A 23186-nucleotide genomic window follows, 5' to 3' on the forward strand; every position below is an offset into this window, starting at 1 on the left:
TGCCATTTCTTTAGGTACATCATTTGTCCTCGTAATGTTATTTTCATTGGCACTTGTGAAGTTTCTGACCATTCATTACCAGCCTACTCTCCACTCTGACCAGTGAGGTACTGTAAGACGCGGCTTCTCTCTCTCAGACGGAGTGCCTGCCGGAAATTACCAGTACGCAATCTGTAAGGATTCAGGGATATGGATGAATAGAGCCCCAAAAAGAATCCCGTTGGTTCGATTGCTTATTTGTTGTACCCAAAAAACAACAAGATATAACAGTCACGGCCAGCTGTCTTAGAATGGCTACTGATGTCATGTCAATTAGAATATGTGACAGCTGAGAGCGCACGTGTCAACATGACAACAGATGTGTAAGACAGCCAACGACTGGAAAGTCATAGGCTGTGTTCGATAGGATAAAAGACGCAATATATCATAGGTAAATTGTGACTGACTGATCTACAAATAATAATGAGTCGATATTTATGATGAAAGGTGATTTGTAGATCAATCAGTCGGCAGGCAGTTGCCTGCAGTAGTTTTGATGATGCTATCGAACACTGCCACTGACTGTGGCCGTTGTCATCGAAACAAGTTCAAGGTGAGCTGAGGTAAGAGGCCAGGTGGCACTACAGGATGTGCACGTGCGTGACTGTGCGTAGGGCTCTAAAGTGAGGCCATAAATATTTTTGTTGGGGGGGGTGTACTGTGCTCCTATAAAAAACAAGTATCCCGAATAATAATTGTTGTAATGATTAGGCTTCGCAGTACTGTTGATTCCGAGTCGCCTAGAGAAAAAAAAGTTAGCATCATGGTTGAACCATTACTACAGCAAAAATAGCTTGTTTCTACCCCAGTTAAAAAGATCTGACCCATATTACCAGCACAGTTGTTATTCTTTCTATAGCCTATCGACAGGACCGCAATTTATGTTAATAAACCACCATTCAAAAGCTACTCGCGGGCCCTTGGCCATTTGTTTACAGTTTGTTCAGTCATGTTACCTCATTGGCTACCTAGCTAACAAACTGGTATCTTTACCAGTATATCCAAACATTTAGGGGCACAGAGAGGAAAAGGATAGCTTCTTCAGGAGATCAATGATCGTAGCACTGACTGATTATCAAATTTCTTGCATGTCCTCATCACAAACTTGACGTGCTTAGAGACAGTGTACAATGTTCAATGTACTGCATCTCAATAGGAAAATAGTAATTTGACACAATGTAGAAACCGTATATTCCATGTAATTTCAGATATTTGTATCAACATTTGAGCTTTTATTATAAACTATCTAAACGGTGTTCATTTCTGGGGCACAGCATGTGCTTCAAAAGGAGAAAGTATTAATACAGGCTGCATGTCAATCAATTAAACAATATAATCTGGTGCTCATACATTTTATGTGGTGCTCCTAACTTTTAAAAATTGGGAGCACCAGTCCTGTGTGTGTGTGTGTGTGTGTGTGTGTGTGTGCTGTTGTAACTTGTGTAATGGCTAGTAGTCAGTGTTGGGGGCAGAAAGAGAGAGCCTGCAGAGACTACATTCAAAGAGCTGGCAACAATCGAAACAGTAGCTAGAGTAGAAAAATACATCTGTTTAAAAATATACATCTATATCTGCTCTCATGTCTGATCAGGAATCCAGGTACTATTCATAGGAAACATCTGGATTTCAACGCCATCAGATACCAGTTAAGAGCTGTAACTGGGAGTGAGGGTTGAGTAGGACTGACTATGGTACAGTACCCACAGAGAATGAGTATTCTATGTCCATGACCCAGAAAATGAACACTGAGTAGCCAGCAGTGTTTACAGCAGAGCTTAATGTTGTCAACGATAACGGTTATCAACAATAGAGCTGATTAATCAAAGCAAGACGAGACTTTCCAAACCCTGGCGATTACACTTTGCAACTACTAGTTGCCTTGGCAACTGATCACTGAAAACACATGTAAGAAATGAGAGGAAACACTTGCGTTATACAGTGATCTGTTGAAAGATGTTTCTGAAAGATGCATATCAGAGGTATAGAAAGGAAGAGGAAGGGAAATACATATCTTTATAAACTGTACATTCAAAATGTAACATTCGGTGCAACGAATGCAATGGAAGAGTGTGTGTTTCATATCTATGCAAAAAAGCAAGAATCTTATGATGAGTAGCTATGGATGATTTACTTCCCAAACAACGGGATTAGAGTTTCTGAGTTGAGTTCCTATAAGAGCATGTGATGTGTTATTCCATAACACTTGGATATGAACAAGCATCTTAACAAGCAGCATCTAAATTCTCAGCGATATTCTGATTTGTTTTTCCTTTGGTAGACTTACTGCCCTTTTCAAAAGAGTGACAGTTGAAATTTGAAAACGATCCATTCGAATAAAAGCCCCGAAGTGAGATTTTAGTTCTAAAACATTAACAGAGATGCATTGAAAGAGGCTGACAAGGGAGTATCAGGATCTTATAAACCCAAACACAGTAGCTTACATGATACTCGGACCGGTAAAAAACAATACGTACACAATAGCAAAAAGCTTATCTGAAATCTTCAACCACTCCCCTACAGTGAAGGCAGACAAAATTAGAAAATACAAAACAAATCAAAAAGGTTTTGAATAATATTTTTCTTTTTTTTGAATACCTAAAAAGTCTCATCATTAGAAAGAAAAACAATTCTTCCAAAGCCAAATTCATTTTTCTTTTTTGCCTTTTTCATCAGTTAGTTGTTGTGTTTTGTGAATTCAGCAGTCTGAGGATTAGGAGAAGCGAGCAGAGAGCCCCCTGCTGGTCAGGAGGAAGCAGTGCGTGCTCTGAGGGGCTTCATCACGGAGAAACCCCCACATCTCCTCAGTGGAAGATGACACCTCATTGAAGCGCTGGCAGAGGAAGAGTCCATCCCAGTGATGTACTGGGGTTCAGTCAGTGAATCGCTGACAGGCTTTTTTCCAGCGGCAGGCTGTGCACCACATGTCCCTCTTCTCCATGCCATACACTTTCCGGCACTTTTTGGCCTCTCCGCGGGGTTTCCTTGGCAACCAATAAGATGGCACACAGTTAGACTTTACACTACAATACCATGAAGTTGCTAAACACACTCACACAGCAAGGGTCAACACACACACACACACTGTGTACCTGATTCCTGGTGCTGGTTTGGGCAGAGGGGCAGTAAAGGGAGGTGTCTTGCAGATGGTGGTGTGTGTGTGAAGAGCTGGCTGTCTCTTCTCCCCGAAGCTCACCGTGCGGATGTGAGTCAACGGCCCCTGCAGGGGCAACCACAGGTCAAAGGGCATTCAACACCAACCAATCACAGCATGGCAGTCCATAATTAAGGGTTACACCTAATGCTCTGAGATTTTCCTGACCATGTGACATGACAAGAAAGAAGTCTACGTAACTACGGCTCTAGATCAGCGTCACCTCTCAGACCGTGTTATTCTTCACACTGGCTATGTTTGGGCTAAACTGATTCTAGTTCAGCCCTAAAGACAATATGTCTACATAGTAAACAACACTCCAGGGACGGGAGGTAGAGGCAGAGAGAGGTAGAGTAGAAGAAAGGAGGAGAGAGATGAGCTAGAATGAAAGGGGAAAAGAGAAATTGAAAAAGAGGTTGGTTGGGGGTGGTAGGAGCTAGGGAGTAGGAGTAGGGAGTAGGAGATAGGGAGTAGGAGCTAGGGAGTAGGAGTAGGGAGTTGAGAGATGGGTTAGTGATTGAAGAGAGAGATATGAGGATGCAGAAAGAGAGGGAGAGAAAGCAGCCTGCTCACCGTTAAGCCTTTAAAAATGACAGGAGGGGACTGCCAGGACACACTGATCCCGTCCCTATTCCCATCAGCCTGCTCCGAACACACAGGAATACTCACAGGAGCAGTGGCCTGGAAAACACAGTACCGCACCACGGTGAGAGACAGAGAGAGAGATGAGAAGGGAGAGAGAGAGGAAGAGGAGAGAGAGAGAGAGGGAGGGAGAGATGAGAAGGGAGAGAGAGAGGAAGAGCAGAGAGAGAGAGATGAGAAGGGAGAGAGAGGAAGAGAAGAGAGAGAGAGAGATGAGAAAGAGAGAGAGGGAGAGATGAGAAGGGAGAGAGAGAGAGAGAGGAGATGAGAAAGGGAGGAGAGAGGGGGAGAGATGAGAAGGGAGAGAGAGAGAGAGAGAGGAGATGAGATGAGGAGAGAGAGAGAGAGAGAGAGAGAGAGAGAGGAGATGAGAAGAGAGAGAGAGAGAGAGGAGATGAGAAAGAGAGAGAGAGAGAGAGAGAGGAGATGAGAAAGGAGAGAGAGAGAGAGAGGAGATGAGAAAGGAGAGAGAGAGAGAGGAGGAGATGAGAAAGGAGAGAGAGAGATGAGAGAGAGAGAGAGGGGGAGAGATGAGAAGGGAGAGAAAGAGAGAGAGAGGAGATGAGAAAGGAGATGAGAAAGGAGAGAGAGAGAGAGAGGAAGAGAGAGAGAGAGAGAGAGAGAGAGAGGAAGAGCAGAGAGAGAGGAGATGAGAAGGGAGAGAGAGAGAGAGGAAGAGCAGAGAGAGGAGATGAGAGGAGAGAGAGGAAGAGCAGAGAGAGATGAAAAAGGAGAGAGAGAGGAAGAGGAGAGAGAGAGAGAGAGAGGAAGGAGAGAGAGAGAGAGAGAGAGAGAGAGAGAGAGGAGATGAGAAAGGAGAGAGAGAGAGAGGAAGAGCAGAGAGAGAGGAGATGAGAGAGAGAGAGGAAGAGCAGAGAGAGAGATGAAAAGGGAGAGAGAGAGGAAGAGGAGAGAGAGAGAGATGAGAAGGGAGAGAGAGAGGAAGAGGAGAGAGAGAGAGGGAGGGAGAGATGAGAGAGGGAGGTGAGGGGGGAGAGATGATTAGAGAAGAAGTGAACGAGTGGAGGTAGAGGGAGGTTGAGTGACAAAGAATGATACTGAATGAAAAGGGAGATAGATACTACGGAAAATGGAGTAAAATAGAGAAGGCGGCGACCTCACCTAAAGAAATCTATTGATCTGACGTGACGTGTCATGACATGTGCAGTTTTAAGCCTGTTCAACTCAGTTTCATGGACATAAGTAACTAAACACACACAGACCAGGAGAACCAAAACATTATCTGTCATGGAGTAGAGGACAGCTCCAGTACATGAAACTCCTGGAGTCTCTATAGCAACAGAGTACCATAGCCATTGGAGAATAAGGTGGATGTGCGTGCATGTGTGTGCCTGACTGTTCTTACCTGGTAGGCGTGGTCAGTACGGATATGGCAGAGCGTGGAGGGAGCTGATTGGCTGAGCAGACTGGGGGCATGACCCTGCGGTCCCCTCATGACGATGTGGGCGGGCTCAGAGCGGGGAACAAAGGCGGCGTGGGAGAAAGGGGGGAAGATGGGGGGAGGGCCGGTAGTGGTGGGGGAGGTGGGCGTGAGGCTGGACAAGCCCTCTGATAGGCTGTCCATGTTGACCTCGATCTCTGAGTAGTAGAAGTCCTCCTCCCCGTCACTGTAGTCTGAGTCACAGTTCCGCCTGCACCATAGGAGGACATACATGAAGCAGCTTCTAAGATTCAGCCGTACGTACGGGATACACATGGTATACACTGTCCAACCAAATGCTTACTTGCAGATTCCTTCTGGACAAGGCAACATCAATAAGAAATAATATAATAATATGAAAATAAAGTAATTGGCTCAGTAGAATAGAATAAAAATTTTAGCATGAGAATAATAGTGAACCATTTATAGCCCCTTATTTCCACGTGTGTTGGGGAAAGGGGGGATTTGAGGAGTGTTTATTTAGAAATCATAATACTAGAGTCTGGTAGCAGCAGTTGTAACGTGTGTGTAGCATGAATGTACAGTACCAGTCAAAAGTTTTAACACACCTACCCATTCAAGGGTTATTCTTTATTTGGACTGTTTTCTACATTGTAGAATGAAGGCATCAAAACTATGAAATAACACATATGGAATCATGCCGTAACCAAACAAAGTGTTAAACAAATCAAAATATAATTTGATGGCAGCTTTGCACATTCCTGGCATACCTCAACCAGCTTCATCTGGAATTATTTTCCAACAGTCTTGAAGGATTCCCTCATATGCTGAGCACTTGTTGGCTGCTTTTCCTTCACTCTGCTGTCCAACTCATCCCAAACCATCTCAATTGGGTTGAGGTCAGGTGATTGTGGAGGCCAGGTTATCTGATGCAGTACTCCATCACTCTCCTTTCTGGTCAAATTGCCTTTACACAGCCTGGAGGTGTGTTGGCTGATTGTCCTGATGAAAAACAAATGACAGCCCCACTAAGCCCAAACCAGATGGGATGGCGTATTGCTGCAGAATGCTGTGGTAGCCATGCTGGTAAAGTGTGCCTTGAATTCTAAATAAATCACAAACTGTGTCACCAGCAAAGCTCCCCCACACCATCACACCTCCTCCTCCATGCTTCACGGTGGGAACCACATATGTGGAGATCATCCGTTCACCTACTCTGCATCTCACAAAGACATGGCGGTTGGAATCAAAAATCTCATCAGACCAGAAGACAGATTTCCACCTGTCTAATGTCCATTACTTGTGTTTCTTGGCACAAGCAAGTCTCTACTTCTTGTTGGTGTCCTTTAGTAGTGGCTTCTTTGCAGCAATTCGACCACGAAGGCCTGATTCACGCAGTCTCCTCTGAACAGTTGATGTTGAGGTGTATTTGTTACTTAAACGTATCCTCTGCAGCAGAGGTAACTCTGGGTCTTCCTTTTCTGTGGCGGTCCTCATGAGAGCCAGTTTCATCATAGCTCTCGATGGTTTTTGCAACTGCACTTGAAGAAACTTTCAAAGTTCTTAACCTTTTCCGGATTGACTGACCTTCATTTCATAAAGTAATGAGGGACTGTCGTTTCTCTATGCTTATTTGAGCTGTTCTTGCCATAATAAGGACTTGGTCTTTATCAAATAGGTCTATCTTCTGTATACCACCCCTATCTTGTCACAGCACAATTGACTGGCTCAAACGCATTAAGAAGGAACGAAATTCCATAAATGAACTTCGACAAGGCACACCTGTTAATTGAAATATATTCCAGGTGACTACCTCATGAAGATGGTTGACAGAATGCCAAGAGTGTGCAAAGCTGTCATCAAGGCAAAGGGTGGCTACTTTGAAGAATCTCAATTATATTTGGATTTGTTAAACATTTTGGTTACTACATGATTCCATATGTCTTAATTTTGATGTCTTCACTATTATTCTACAGTCGTGGCCAAAAGTTTTGAAAATGACACAAATATGAATATTCACAAAGTTTGCTCTTTAGATATTTTTGTCAGATGTTACTATGGAATACTACTTTTATTGACAATTACATGAAGTTGATGCAAAGAGTCAATACTTGCGGTGTTGACCCTTCTTTTTCAAGACCTCTGCAATCTGCCCTGGCATGCTGTCAATTAACTTCTGGGCCACATCCTGACTGCATAATCAAATGCTTAGAGTTTGTCAGAATTTGTGGGTTTTTGTTTGTCCACCCGCCTCTTGAGGATTGACCACAAGTTCTCAATGGGATTAAAGTCTGGGGAGTTTCCTGGCCATGGACCCAACATATCGATGTTTTGTTCCCCGAGCCACTTAGTTATCACGTTTGCCTTATGGAAAGGTGCTCCATCATGCTGGAAAAGGTATTGTTCATCACCAAACTGTTCCTGGATGGTTGGGAGAAGTTGCTCTCGGAGGATGTGTTGGTACCATTCTTTATTCATGGCTGTGTTCTTCGGCAAAATTGTGAATGAGCCCACTCCCTTGGCTGAGAAGCAACCCCACACGTGAATGGTCTCAGGATGCTTTACTGTTGGCATGAAACAGGACTGGTGGTAGCGCACACCTTGTCTTCTCCGGACAAGCTTTTTTCCGGGTGCCCCAAACAATTGGAAAGGGGATTCAGAGAAAATGACTTTACCCCAGTCCTCAGCAGTCCAATCCATGTACCTTTTGCAGAATACCAGTCTGTCCCTGATGTTTTTCCTGGAGAGAAGTGGCTTCTTTGCTGCCCTTCGTGACACCAGGCCATCCTCCAAAAGTCTTTGCCTCAATGTGCGTGCAGATGCACTCACACCTGCCTGTGACATTCCTGAGTAAGCTCTATACTGGTGGTGCCCCGATCCCGTAGCTGAATCAACTAGGAGGCGGTCCTGGCGCTTGCTGGACTTTCTTGGGCGCCCTGACGTCTTCTTCATAACAATTGAACCGCTCTCCTTGAAGTTCTTGATGATCCGATAAATGATTGATTTATGTGCAATCTTACTGGCAGCAATATCCTTGCCTGTGAAGCCCTTTTTGTGCAAAGCAATGATGACGGCACACGTTTCCTTGCAGGTAACCATGGCTGACAGAGGAAGAACAATGATTCCAAGCACCACCCTCTTTTGAAGCTTCCAGTCTGTTATTCGAACTCAATCAGCATGACAGAGTGATCTCCAGCCTTGTCCTCGTCAACACTCACACCTGTGTTAAGCAGCAGATTTTGTGAAAATTAATATTTGTGTCATTCTCAAAACTTTTGGCCACGACTGTACAATGTAGAAATAGTAAAAATAAAGAAAAAAAACTCTTGAATGAGTTGGTGTGTTGAAACTTTTGACTGCTACTGTATATGTGTGTGACTGAGAAAATTCCTTTTTAATGGTGTCAGACCAAGGCTCTGCATCAGTCCTCGTGCTCCTAGACCTTAGTGCTGCTTTTGATACCATTGATCCCCACATTCTTTTGGAGAGATTGGAAACCCAAATCTGTCTACATGGACAAGTTCTGGCCTGGTTTAGATCTTATCTGTCAGAAAGATATCAGTTTGTCTCTGTGGATGGTTTGTCCTCTGACAAATCAATTGTACGTTAAGTCAGGGTAGTAAGTTGGTGGTTTGAAGATATCCCTCTAGTAGTGTGGGGGCTGTGCTTTGGCAAAGCGGGTGGGGTTATATCCTGCCCGGTTGGCCCTATCCGGGGGTGTCATCGGATGGGGCCACAGTGTCTCCTGACCCCTTCTGTCTCAGCCTCCAGTATTTATGCTGCAGTAGTTTATGTGTCGGGGGGCTAGTCTGTTATATGTGGAGTATTTCTCCTGTCTTATCTGGTGTCCTGTGTGAATTTAAGTATGCTCCCTTTAGTTCTCTCTCCCTCTCCTCCTGGAGGAACTGAGCCCTGGAACCTCTACCTGTCCTGATGACTCTGTCCACCTTGTCGTGCTGCTGCTCCAGTTTCAACTGTTCTGCCTGCGGCTATAGAACCCTGACCTGAGCCCTGGAACCATGCCTCTACCTGTCCTGATGACTCTGTCCACCTGGTCGTGCTGCTGCTCCAGTTTCTACTGTTCTGCCTGCGGCTATAGAACCCTGACCTGAGCCCTGGAACCATGCCTCTACCTGTCCTGATGACTCTGTCCACCTGGTCGTGCTGCTGCTCCAGTTTCAACTGTTCTGCCTGCGGCTATAGAACCCTGACCTTTTCACCGGATGTCTTACCTTGGCCTGAACCTGCTGTTTTCGACTCTCTTCCTCTACTGCACCTGCTGTCTCGAACTCCGAATGCTCAGCTATGAAAAGCCAACTGACATTTACTCCTGAGGTGCTGACCTGTTTCACCCTCTACAACCACTGTGATTATTATTATTTGACCATGACCATTTATGAACATTTGAACATCTTGGCCATGTTCTGTTATAATCTCCACCCGGCACAGCCAGAAGAGGACTGGCCACCCCTTGGAGCCTGGTTCCTCTTTAGGTTTCTTCCTAGGTTCCTGCCTTTCTAGGGAGTGTTTTCTAACCACCTTGCTTCTACATCTGCATTGCTTGCTGTTTGGGGTTTTAGGCTGGGTTACTGTACAGCACTTTGTGACATCGGCTGATGTAAAAAGGGCTTTGTAAATACATTTGATTGGTTGTTCGGGGTGTGTGGGGTCTTGATGATACTGCAGGCCTTCATCAGGCCCTGTTTTGAGTAGATGTCCTGGTTGGGTGGGAGCACGGTCCCAGTGATGTACTGTTCACTTAGGGTCGTGGATGGAGCAGCAGGTAACAACAGTGTTGAACGCTGAGCTTTAGTCAATGAAAGGTGATCCTTTTGTCCTGATGTGTTACGGCCATGTGGAAGAGGCATCTTACATAGATCTGTTCTAGTAGTAGACACAGTGGGTCCAGTGTGGGCCATGACCAGCCTCTCGGAGCACTCCATGATGAACGGGGTGAGTGCGACGATGCAATTGTCATTTGGGAATGCCACATTGTTTTTCTTGGGCACTGGTAGGATGGTGATCTCCTTGAAGCAGGAGGGGACTACAGCCTGGGACACAAGACAGGTTGAAGATGTCCGAGAAGACGCCGGTCAGCAGGTCAGCGCACATTCGCAGGACGCAGCCAGGGATGCCCTCTTGGCCGGCAGCTTTGTGAGAAGGTATTATTTAGAGTTTTCCCCCATGTCATCCTAGGAGAACAAAAGCACCTGGTCTTTGGTCTCAGCAAGAGTCTTCCTGGATGGCTCGGTATTGTCTGCCTTGAAGCATAGAATGTATTAAACTCATGGGCATTCGGAGGACGCGGCCAGAATGTATTAAACTCATGGGCATTCGGAGGATGCGGCCAGAATGTATTAAACTCATGGGCATTCGGAGGACGCGGCCAGAATGTATTAAACTCATGGGCATTCGGAGGACGCGGCCAGAATGTATTAAACTCATGGGCATTCGGAGGATGCGGCCAGAATGTATTAAACTCATGGGCATTCGGAGGACGCGGCCAGAATGTATTAAACTCATGGGCATTCGGAGGACGGAGGCGGCCAGAATGTATTAAACTCATGGGCATTCGGAGGACGCGGCCAGAATGTATTAAACTCATGGGCATTCAGAATGTATTAAACTCATGGGCATTCGGAGGACGCGGCCAGAATGTATTAAACTCATGGGCATTCGGAGGACGCGGCCAGAATGTATTAAACTCATGGGCATTCGGAGGACGCGGCCAGAATGTATTAAACTCATGGGCATTCGGAGGACGCGGCCAGAATGTATTAAACTCATGGGCATTCGGAGGACGCGGCCAGAATGTATTAAACTCATGGGCATTCGGAGGACGCGGCCAGAAGAATGTATGTATTAAACTCATGGGCATTCGGAGGACGCGGCCAGAATGTATTAAAATGGGCTCATGGGCATTCGGAGGACGCGGCCAGAATGTATTAAACTCATGGGCATTCGGAGGACGCGGCCAGAATGTATTAAACTCATGGGGCATTAAACTCATGGGCATTCGGACGCGGCCAGAATGTATTAAACTCATGGGCATTCGGAGGACGCGGCCAGAATGTATTAAACTCATGGGCATTCGGAGGACGCGGCCAGAATGTATTAAACTCATCGGAGGACGCGGCCAGAATGGGCATTCGGAGGATGCGGCCAGAATGTATTAAACTCATGGGCATTCGGAGGACGCGGCCAGAATGTATTAAACTCATGGGCATTCGGAGGATGCGGCCAGAATGTATTAAACTCATGGGCATTCGGAGGAGCCAGAATGTATTAAACTCATGGGCATTCGGAGGACGCGGCCAGAATGTATTAAACTCATGGGCATTCGGAGGGCCAGAATGTATTAAACTCATGGGCATTCGGAGGACGCGGCCAGAATGTATTAAACTCATGGGCATTCGGAGGACGCGGCCAGAATGTATTAAACTCATCGGAGGACGCGGCCAGAATGTATTAAACTCATGGGCATTCGGAGGACGCGGCCAGAATGTATTAAACTCATGGGCATCGGAGGACGGGCAGAATGTATTAAACTCATGGGCATTCGGAGGACGCGGCCAGAATGTATTAAACTCATGGGCATTCGGAGGACGCGGCCAGAATGTATTAAACTCATGGGCATTCGGAGGACGCGGCCAGAATGTATTAAACTCATGGGCATTGGGCCAGAATGTATTAAACTCATGGGCATTCGGAGGACGCGGCCAGAATGTATTAAACTCATGGGGCCAGAATGTATTAAACTCATGGGCATTCAGAATGTATTAAACTCATGGGCATTCGGAGGACGCGGCCAGAATGTATTAAACTCATGGGCATTCGGAGGACGCGGCCAGAATGTATTAAACTCATGGGCATGCCAGAATGTATAAACTCATGGGCATTCGGAGGACGGCCAGAATGTATTAAACTCATGGGCATTCGGAGGACGCGGCCAGAATGTATTAAACTCATGGGCATTCGGCCAGAATGTACTCATGGGCATTCGGAGGACGCGGCCAGAATGTATTAAACTCATGGGCATTCGGAGGACGCGGCCAGAATGTATTAAACTCATGGGCATTCGGAGGACGCGGCCAGAATGTATTAAACTCATGGGCATTCGGAGGACGGCCAGAATGTATTAAACTCATGGGCATTCGGAGGACGCGGCCAGAATCTATTAAACTCATGGGCATTCGGAGGACGCGGCCAGAATGTATTAAACTCATGGGTACCACACCGCTGCATTTGCCTTTGTAGTGCATAATAGTCTGTAGTCCTTGTGATGAGAGTCTGAGTTGTCAAACATCAATTCAAGTTTGAGTCTGTATTGTCTTTTTGCCTTGTGCACGTTGCACTCCACTGAGTCATCAGTGTTCTGATGACAATGAATTCTGCAGTATGGGCTCTCAACATGGTGTGGATATCTCCGTTCATTTAGGGTATTTGGTTGGGGTATGTCCAGATTGTTATTGTGGGTACAACATCAACACATTTCCTAATTAAGCATGTGACTGACGATAGGTTCCTCAATGTTGATGGATGAGTCCTGGGTGGATGAATCTTTGAACATATTCCAATCACTATTCTCAAAACAGTCCTGCAGCATTGAGTCTGCCTCCTATGTCCAGCACCTCACAATGCTACTTAATATAATGTTTACATGTCCTACATTACTCATATCATATGTATATACTGTACCTTATATCATCTACTGCATCTTTATGTAATACATGTATCACTAGCCACTTTTGTTTACATACCCTACATAACTCATCTCACATGTATATACTGTACCTTATATCATCTACTGCATCTTTATGTAATACATGTATCACTAGCCACTTTAACTATGCCACTTTGTTTACATACCCTACATTACTCATCTCATATGTATATACTGTACTCGATACCATCTACTGCATCTTGCCTATGCCGTTCTGTACCATCACTCATTCAAATATCTTTATGTACATAATCTTTATCCCTTTACACTTGTGTGTATAAGACAGTAGTTTTGGAATTGTTAGGTTAGATTACTCGTTGGTTATTACTGCATTGTCGGAACTAGAAGCACAAGCATTTCGCTACACTCGCATTAACATCTGCTAACCATGTGTATGTGACAAATACATTTAATTTGATTTGATCTCCATGTTGGTGGTGCCCTCCCTTCCCCTAATGAAGGCTTATAATAACATAACTCTAAAGTCATATCAGTAAAGTGTTATGAACATGTTAATAAGGCATTATAGCACATCATAATGAGGAGCTGTTCTGATGCTGTATTCTCTCTGACCAGCAGATGGCAGTGATACCCAGGGGCTCTGAGCCAAAGCCACTGAGGTTACGGGCGTCATTGGTCATAGCCCTCACTGACTGACAGAGAGTGCAGGATAGCAACAGGAGGCTATAAAAAACCTTCCTATGTGTTGATATGCATCCACCCTGCATCCCTTTATGGTACTTTGTAAGAGGATACAAGACTAACAAACCTAATGACATAAAGAAGTCATAATAAACACTGAGCCCATGGATAGGCAGCGCTACCAATGTAGCACATACTCTAAAATACTAGCTCCTTAGTAGATATTTTGACAATACTTCAGTAAATAGAGTAAGGTATTGTATTATATCTGCTCTCTTATTGGTCCCCAGGAGACCTGTATGCAGTGATTGCTTACAACAATTACCAATTCAACAATTGCGATTGGATACCTATAGCAGTGTACCTATATCTTTCTCTAGGATTGGTTGATTGGTGCCTTACCCCAGGTGGACGGTGCGGATGTGTCGCTGGATCCCTGAAGAGGTGCTGAGGACCTTTTCACAGTTCTTCCACAAGCACTTGAGCATCACCTTCACGGAGTTCTGAAACACAACAGAACAACACAGTGGAGTCAGTGCTATTGTAGCGGCAAGAGTGGGAAGAACAAGAGTGGAGCTTGAACCAACAACCCTGTGGTTATGGGGTGAGCGCACTGCAACAAAAAGGTTCAGATCTCTCAGCAGAGCTCCACTTTGGGAGGCTACACGTATTCTACTATAATTAAGTGAGGTCAAAATAAATAAACACGACCTATGAGACAAGCAGGCCTGTGAACGTAGAAGCTTGTGAAGACAGGTTAGCAACGCACGCACACACACACACACACACACGTGAAACTATACACCTCTCCCTCTCTATATTGACAGATGCAGTGTCATAATGAGTGAATACATTTATGGAGGGATGGCCAAGGGCAAGAAAGTAATATTCCTAACACCCATAGTGTTTAACACTTCTTTAGCGTGTACTGTATGGAAGCCACTAAAATAGTGTTAAACAAAAAACAATCTAAGTGTCGATAAACTAACAACCCCAGAGTGTTGGTCCCTAACACCATGGGTGCTGCAAAGTCCAACTTAAATGAACACTTTATTTGTTCTGTACTCGAGGTCGACCGATTATGATTTTTCAACGCCGATACCGATAATTGGAGGACCAAAATTAATCGGACAACAATGCTGAATGAACACTTATTTTAACTTAATATAATACAACAATAAAATCAATTTAGCCTCAAATAAATAATGAAACATGTTCAATTTGGTTTAAATAATTCAAAAACAAAGTGTTGGAGAAGAAAGTAAAAGTGCAATATGTGCCATGTAAGAAAGCTAACGTTTCAGTTCCTTGCTCAGAACATGAGAACATATGAAAGCTGGTGGTTCCTTTTAACAAGAGTCTTCAATATTCCCAAGTAAGAAGTTTTAGGTTGTAGTTATTATAGGAATTATAGGACTATTTCCCTCTATACCATTTGTATTTCATTTACCTTTGACTATTGGATGTTCTTATAGGCACTTTAGTATTGCCAGTGTAACAGTATAGCTTCCGTCCCTCCTCCTCGCTCCTCCCTGGGCTCGAACCAGGAACACAACGACAACAGCCACCCTCGAAGCAGCGTTACCCATGCAGAGCAAGTGGAACAACCACTCCAAGTCTCAGAGCGAGTGACATTTGAAACGCTATTAGCACGCACCCCGCTAACTAGCTAGCCATTTCACATCGGTTACACCAGCCATTAGGGTGATAGGCTTGAAGTCATAAACAGCGCTGTGCTTGCGAAGAGCTGCTGGCAAAACGCACGAAAGTGCTGTTTGAATGAATGCCTGCGAGCCTGCTGGTGCCTACCATCGCTCAGTCAGACTGCTCTATCAAATCATAGACTTAATTATAACATAATAACACACAGAAATACAAGCCTTAGTTCATTAATATGGTCGAATCCGGAAACTATCATCTCAAAAACAAGATTGGATCCCCCGAGCTGACAAGGTGAAAATCTGTTGTTCTGTCCCTGAACGAGGCAGGTAACCCACCGTTCCTAGGCGGTGTGTTCTTAACTGACTTACCTAATTAAATAAAGATTAAATAAAAGTGTAAAAAAAAAAAAACGGCCAAATCAGTGTCCAAAAACACAGATTTCCGCTTGTTAGGAGAACTTGAAAATCGGCCCTAATTAATCAGCCATTCCGATTAATCGGTCGACCTCTAGAGCTGACGCTGTTACACTTTCTCATTGTTAGGGACTTAAAACCTGTGGCCTTACAGTAACTATTTTTGGGGTGTTGTTTTAACACAGTAGGATGTAAAGCCTTATTTGCATATTATGTCCCTTTATGCTTTTTGATTGAATTTTAGGAGGTACCTGTACCACCTATGACTGTGTATGCTAGTGACAGACACATGACTGTTGATTCGATGACTTTCAGTCCTGTCACATCTACTCCTGCTCCCCCTCTCAACGGTCTACTAACCACCAGTCCTGGCAACCCATCTTTTATGCACACCTGGACTTCATTACTCTCTGATTACTTACCCTTATATCGCACTCTTTTGTTATCAGTAATCAGCTGGCACCACTGGGGGCGGCTATGAAAGAGGTCTTCCGCATTCTTCAACATCTTGACATTTCCAGAGGGGTGTCACGTCCAACAGGTGGAGGATTCTCTACCACAAGTCATTACCCTAGCCCATCCAACAGTCTGCCCAAGTCAGCAATGACTGTTTGTCCCTCCCGGACAAATATGATGGGTCTCCCTCCAGATTCTGTGACTTTCTACTCCAGTGCTACCTCTATTTGACTCATCAGATGGTAGCCCCCACCACGGAGTCCAAGGTTGCCACGGTTATTTCCTTGCTGACCGGACGGGCGTTGGAGTGGACTACGGCCGTCTGGGAAAGAGGAGCTGGGTTCCTATGAGGGGTTCATGGCTCTGTTCAGGGGAGACTTGGATCATCCACTGGAAGGCAGAGAGGGGGGTGAGAGCTGACAACTACGGCAGGATGACCATGGTGGAGTGTGCGCTCAACTTTCGGACAGCTTCCAGCGGGTGGAATGAACCGGCACTCTGCATCCGATTCAGAAGAGGATTGCCCGAAGAGGTCCAGACGAAGTTGGCGTGCCAAGACAATCTCACCTTGGACACACTCCCCACAGCTGAGCGACGCCGTCTGAGGCAGTTAGGGCTTGTCCCTATTTCCGCCAGGAGGGGCACCAGCTTCAACGGTGTCCGGTACAGCCAAATCCATCATCACTTTCCACCAAACCTTTTAAGTATCAATTTCACTAGCTGGCTGTCCCTCATCTATTGTTTCTACAGCTCTAGTGGATTCTGGTGCGGCGAGGGATTTTATTGACCGGGCCTTCCCTCCTCCCTGCACATCAAATCAAATCAAATCAAATTTTATTTGTCACATACACATGGTTAGCAGATGTTAATGCGAGTGTAGCGAAATGCTTGTGCTTCTAGTTCCGACAATGCAGTAATAACGAGCAAGTAATCTAACTAACAATTCCAAAAAAACTACTGTCATACACAGTGTAAGGGGATAAAGAATATGTACATAAGGATATATGAATGAGTGATGGTACAGAGCAGCATAGGCAAGATACAGTAGATGATATCGAGTACAGTATATACATATGAGATGTATGTAAACCAAGTGGCATAGTTAAAGTGGCTAGTGATACATGTATTACATAAGGATGCAGTCGATGATATAGAGTACAGTATCAACGTATGCATATGAGATGAACAATGTAGGGTAAGTAACATTATATAAGGTAGCATTGTTTAAAGTGGCTAGTGATATATTTACATCATTTCCCATCAATTCCATGATTAAAGTGGCTGGAGTAGAGTCAGTGTCATTGACAGTGTGTTGGCAGTAGCCACTCAATGTTAGTGGTGGCTGTTTAACAGTCTGATGGCCTTGAGATAGAAGCTGTTTTTCAGTCTCTCGGTCCCAGCTTTGATGCACCTGTACTGACCTCACCTTCTGGATGGCAGCGGGGTGAACAGGCAGTGGCTCAGGTGGTTGATGTCCTTGATGATCTTTATGGCCTTCCTGTAGCATCGGGTGGTGTAGGTGTCCTGGAGGGCAGGTAGTTTGCCCCGGTGATGCGTTGTGCAGACCTCACTACCCTCTGGAGAGCCTTACGGTTGAGGGCGGTGCAGTTGCCATACCAGGCGGTGATACAGCCCGCCAGGATGCTCTCGATTGTGCATCTGTAGAAGTTTGTGAGTGCTTTTGGTGACAAGCCGAATTTCTTCAGCCTCCTGAGGTTGAAGAGGCGCTGCTGCGCCTTCCTCACGATGCTGTCTGTGTGAGTGGACCAATTCAGTTTGTCTGTGATGTGTATGCCGAGGAACTTAAAACTTGCTACCCTCTCCACTACTGTTCCATCGATGTGGATGGGGGTGTTCCCTCTGCTGTTTCCTGAAGTCCACAATCATCTCCTTAGTTTTGTTGACGTTGAGTGTGAGGTTATTTTCCTGACACCACACTCCGAGGGCCCTCACCTCCTCCCTGTAGGCCGTCTCGTCGTTGTTGGTAATCAAGCCTACCACTGTTGTGTCGTCCGCAAACTTGATGATTGAGTTGGAGGCGTGCATGGCCACGCAGTCGTGGGTGAACAGGGAGTACAGGAGAGGGCTCAGAACGCACCCTTGTGGGGCCCCAGTGTTGAGGATCAGCGGGGAGGAGATGTTGTTGCCTACCCTCACCACCTTGGGGCGGCCCGTCAGGAAGTCCAGTACCCAGTTGCACAGGGCGGGGTCGAGACCCAGGGTCTCGAGCTTGATGACGAGCTTGGAGGGTACTATGGTGTTGAATGCCGAGCTGTAGTCGATGAACAGCATTCTCACATAGGTATTCCTCTTGTCCAGATGGGTTAGGGCAGTGTGCAGTGTGGTTGAGATTGCATCGTCTGTGGACCTATTTGGGCGGTAAGCAAATTGGAGTGGGTCAAGGGTGTCAGGTAGGGTGGAGGTGATATGGTCCTTGACTAGTCTCTCAAAGCACTTCATGATGACGGATGTGAGTGCTACGGGGCAGTAGTCGTTTAGCTCAGTTACCTTAGCTTTCTTGGGAACAGGAACAATGGTGGCCCTCTTGAAGCATGTGGGAACAGCAGACTGGTATAGGGATTGATTGAATATGTCCGTAAACACACCGGCCAGCTGGTCTGCGCATGCTCTGAGGGCACGGCTGGGGATGCCGTCTGGGCCTGCAGCCTTGCGAGGGTTAACACGTTTAAATGTCTTACTCACTTCGGCTGCAGTGAAGGAGAGACCGCATGTTTCCGTTGCAGGCCGTGTCAGTGGCACTGTATTGTCCTCAAAGCGGGCAAAAAAGTTATTTAGTCTGCCTGGGAGCAAGACATCCTGGTCCGTGACTGGGCTGGGTTTCTTCCTGTAGTCCGTGATTGACTGTAGACCCTGCCACATACCTCTTGTGTCTGAGCCGTTGAATTGAGATTCTACTTTGTCTCTGTACTGGCGCTTAGCTTGTTTGATAGCCTTGCAGAGGGAATAGCTGCACTGTTTGTATTCAGTCATGTTACCAGACACCTTGCCCTGATTAAAAGCAGTGGTTCGTGCCTTCAGTTTCACACGAATGCTGCCATCAATCCACAGTTTCTGGTTAGGGAATGTTTTAATCGTTGCTATGGGAACGACATCTTCAACGCACGTTCTAATGAACTCGCACACCGTATCAGCGTATTCGTCAATGTTGTTGTCTGACGCAATACGAAACATCTCCCAGTCCACGTGATGGAAGCAGTCTTGGAGTGTGGAGTCAGCTTGGTCGGACCAGCGTTGGACAGACCTCAGCGTGGGAGCTTCTTGTTTTAGTTTCTGTCTGTAGGCAGGGATCAACAAAATGGAGTCGTGGTCAGCTTTTCCGAAAGGGGGCGGGGCAGGGCCTTATATGCGTCGCGGAAGTTAGAGTAACAATGATCCAGGGTCTTTCCACCCCTGGTTGCGCAATCGATATGCTGATAAAATTTAGGGAGTCTTGTTTTCAGATTAGCCTTGTTAAAATCCCCAGCTACAATGAATGCAGCCTCCGGATAAATCGTTTCCAGTTTGCAGAGAGTTAAATAAAGTTTGTTCAGAGCCATCGATGTGTCTGCTTGGGGGGGGATATATACGGCTGTGATTATAATCGAAGAGAATTCTCTTGGTAGATAATGCGGTCTACATTTGATTGTGAGGAATTCTAAATCAGGTGAACAGAAGGATTTGAGTTCCTGTATGTTTCTTTCATCACACCATGTCACGTTGGCCATAAGGCATACGCCCCCGCCCGTCTTCTTACCAGAAAGATGTTTGTTTCTGTCGGCGCGATGCGTGGAGAAACCCTGTTGGCTGCACCGCTTCGGATTGCGTCTCTCCAGTTAGCCATGTTTCCGTGAAGCAAAGAACGTTACAGTCTCTGATGTCCCTCTGGAATGCTACACTTGCTCGGATTTCATCAACCTTGTTGTCAAGAGACTGGACATTGGCAAGAAGAATGCTAGGGAGTGGTGCACGATGTGCCCGTCTCCGGAGTCTGACCAGAAGACCGCTTCGTTTCCCTCTTTTTCTGAGTCGTTTTTTTTTTTTGGTCGCTGCATGTAATCCACTCGGTTACACTGGTTGTAAGGCAGAACACAGGATCCGCATCGCGAAAAACATATTCTTGGTCGTACTGATGGTGAGTTGACGCTGATCTTATATTCAGTAGTTCTTCTCGGCTGTATGTAAAGAAACCTAAGATGACCTGGGGTACTAGTGTAAGAAATAACACGTAAAAAAACAAAAAACTGCATAGTTTCCTAGGAACGCGAGCGAGGCGGCCATCTCTGTCGGCGCCGGAAGTACGTATCACCGTACACATCACCTCATACCTGCGACCATTAGGATCTGGCACTATTACAGTGGTTCCTCCTGTAAAATTGCGTCATACTGCAGCATACTTTGCGGGCAGCCGCAGAATTCTATGGGATTTCATTTAATTGTCAGCCATTGTTACCATTAATGCTAGTTAGTGCTACGTTGACCACCAGAGGGCAGCTTTGAGAAGCATTTGACTTTTTGTATTGGCTGTACTGGAGATATTGGCTGTATTAGAGAATTTAAAACCTTTTTTTGTAAGAACATAGTATATGGGATTGATTTTAAATTTAGCTTAATTAATTAGATGAATAGTATGGTGTTTCTATTCCAAGAAAACGAAACCCTCAGGGTTTCCGCGAGGAAGATGTGACGCTGTTTCCACACCCTGATTGTAGTCTAACCAACACCCAAACGGAGATTCAGTGAAAACAAAAATCTCTGATTTATCAAGACCAGTCCCCATGCTTGTCTCAGAGCAGCGCAGTCTTGACCTCTGAATGCTGTCTTTTCCCCCTTCCACTTGCCTCTTCTATTAATTTTGAAAGAGTATTTTCCAGGAAGCATAACCACCTTGTGGTGGTCTGGAGCAGTGAAGCAGTGACGCAGGGTACTGTTCTAAACCACAAATTACCTCTAAATCCCGGAGCATAATCTCAATACTTTTAGTTGAGCAACCGCTGTATGCACGTCACAGCTCCACTCACCCTCACCGTGAGACCCAAGCACCAGGAAAACCTTTCCTTCCTCATCACTTCCTGTGTACAAAGTCATCAGCCTGCCGTGGCTCCAACTCCATAATCCCACCTTCTCCTAGTCAGAGGAGGACCAGGATGTCGAAGGACCTTCTTTCCCCCCACCCTGTGGTTCTACGTCGGTGGAGGGCCCTGTGAGTGTCCGTCAGCCCATCAATTGGTCCTCCCGTATCATTGGCCCCATGTTTTGGGACATCGATGTGGACATCTGCCAGGCTCTGGAGGAGGAACCCGCTCCAGCCACCTGCCCTCACCTGCATCTACACACCCACAGGGGTCAAAGATCAGTTGCTGACCTGGGCACACACATCCCTCGCCTCTGGACACCCAGGCATCACCCCCACCACTCAACCCCTTTCTGAGAAATACTGGTGGCTCACTTTGGCGCAGAACGTTGCACACTATGCCCACTCATGTTCATGTCCAGCAGGAAGACTCCTTCTCTTTCCCGTGCCTCAGCGTCCCTGGTCTCATCTGTCCATTGATTTCGTCACTAATCTCCCCTCCTCTGATGGTTTCACCACCATTTTGGTGGTTGTGGACAGATTCTCAAAATCATGCTGTTTTATCCCTCTCTCTGGTCTCCCTACCGCTCTCCAGGTTGCTGAGGCACTGTTCCAGCAGGTCTTTGGGCATTATGGCCTTCCGGAGGACATCGTCTTCGATTGTGGCCCCCAATTCACATCACGTGTATGGAAGGCTTTCATGGAGAAGCTGGGGGTCACGGTCAGCCTCACTTCTGGGTACCGGCCTCAATCTAACGGGCTGGTGGAGAGGATGAACCAGGAGCTGGGGAGGTTCCTGAGGAGTCACTGCCAGGACTGGCAGGGGCAGTGGGCCTGATTCCTTCCTTGGGCTGAATACCGGCAGAATTTATTGTGACACTCCTCCACCGGGCTGACTCCCTTCCAGTGAGTTCTGGGTTATCAGCTGAACCTGGCTCCGTGGACTCCGAGCCAGACCGACGCTCCTGCGGTGGACGAGTATTTCAGGTGCGCAAAAGAGGTATGGAACGATGCCCATGTGAGACTCTAGCAAGCCGTCTGCCGTCAGCAAGAGCAGGCAAATCACCACCGCAGTGAGGCCCCCGTGTTCCAGCCTGGTGATCGCGTCTGACTCTCCACCAGGAAGCGAGGAGGCCTTTCTAATCGACCTAGCCCGGGTATCCTGGAAGGATATTGACCTCAGTTCGTCAGTAGAGGATGACTTTTCGTCTGGACTTAGTGCTCACGCGTTGTGTATTTGGATTACTGGACTAAATGCTCAAACAAAAAGGAGGTATTTGGACATAAATGATGGACTTTATCGAACAAAACAAACATTTATTGTGGAACTGGGATTCCTGGGAGTGCATTCCGATGAAGATCATCAAAGGTAAGTGAATATTTATAACGCTATTTCTGAGTTTTGTGACACCTCTCCTCAGTTGGAAAATGGCTGTATGTTTTTCTGTGTATAGGCGCTGACCTAACATAATTGCATGGTGTGCTTTTACGGTAAAACTTTTTTGAAATCTGACGGTTGCATTAAGGAGAAGTTTATCTTTAATTGTGTGTTTAACACTTGAAATCTTTCATCAATGTTTATGATGAGTATTTCTGTAATTTGATGTGGCTCTCTGCACTTGAGACAATGCATTTAACATAACGCACCATTTTCAAATTAGGTTTTTGGACATAAAGATGTACTTCATCGAACAAAACACCAATTTATTGTCTAACATGGAGTCCTGGGAGTGCCATCCGGTGAAGATCAAAGGTTAGTGATTCATTTTAACGCTATTTCTGTCTTTTGTGAACCCTCTCCTTCTTTGGAAAATGGTGGTATGTTTTTCTGTGGCTAGGCGCTGACCTAACATAATCGAAAGGTGTGCCTTCGCCGTAAAGCCTTTTTGAAATCAGACACTGTGGCTGGATTAACAAGAAGTGTATCTTTAAAATGGTGTATAATCCTTGTATGTTTAAGGATTTTTAATTATGAGATTTCTGTT

The 23186-nt window shown here is 45.8% G+C and overlaps 1 protein-coding gene across 2 annotated transcripts in view; it reads right to left on the minus strand.

Annotated features, from left to right (window-relative positions):
- Positions 1-1238: 1238 nt before the first annotated feature.
- LOC112236723 (zinc finger protein 704) overlaps positions 1239-23186 on the minus strand; it is a 113753-nt gene continuing 91805 nt past the window's right edge. Inside the window, exons 5-9 of one of the 2 annotated variants that reach the window (XM_042307802.1) lie at positions 14002-14102; positions 5199-5484; positions 3764-3871; positions 3129-3256; positions 1239-3020 (exon numbers count right to left, since the gene is read on the minus strand). In XM_042307802.1, the coding sequence (XP_042163736.1) occupies positions 2909-3020; positions 3129-3256; positions 3764-3871; positions 5199-5484; positions 14002-14102 (735 nt within the window). In that variant the 3' untranslated portion in view covers positions 1239-2908. The remainder of the gene's footprint in view (positions 3021-3128; positions 3257-3763; positions 3872-5198; positions 5485-14001; positions 14103-23186) is intronic. The other variant, XM_042307803.1, reaches the window with a different exon arrangement.

The sequence above is a fragment of the Oncorhynchus tshawytscha genome, linkage group LG28, assembly GCF_018296145.1.
Source record: "Oncorhynchus tshawytscha isolate Ot180627B linkage group LG28, Otsh_v2.0, whole genome shotgun sequence".
Lineage (NCBI taxonomy): Eukaryota > Metazoa > Chordata > Actinopteri > Salmoniformes > Salmonidae > Oncorhynchus > Oncorhynchus tshawytscha.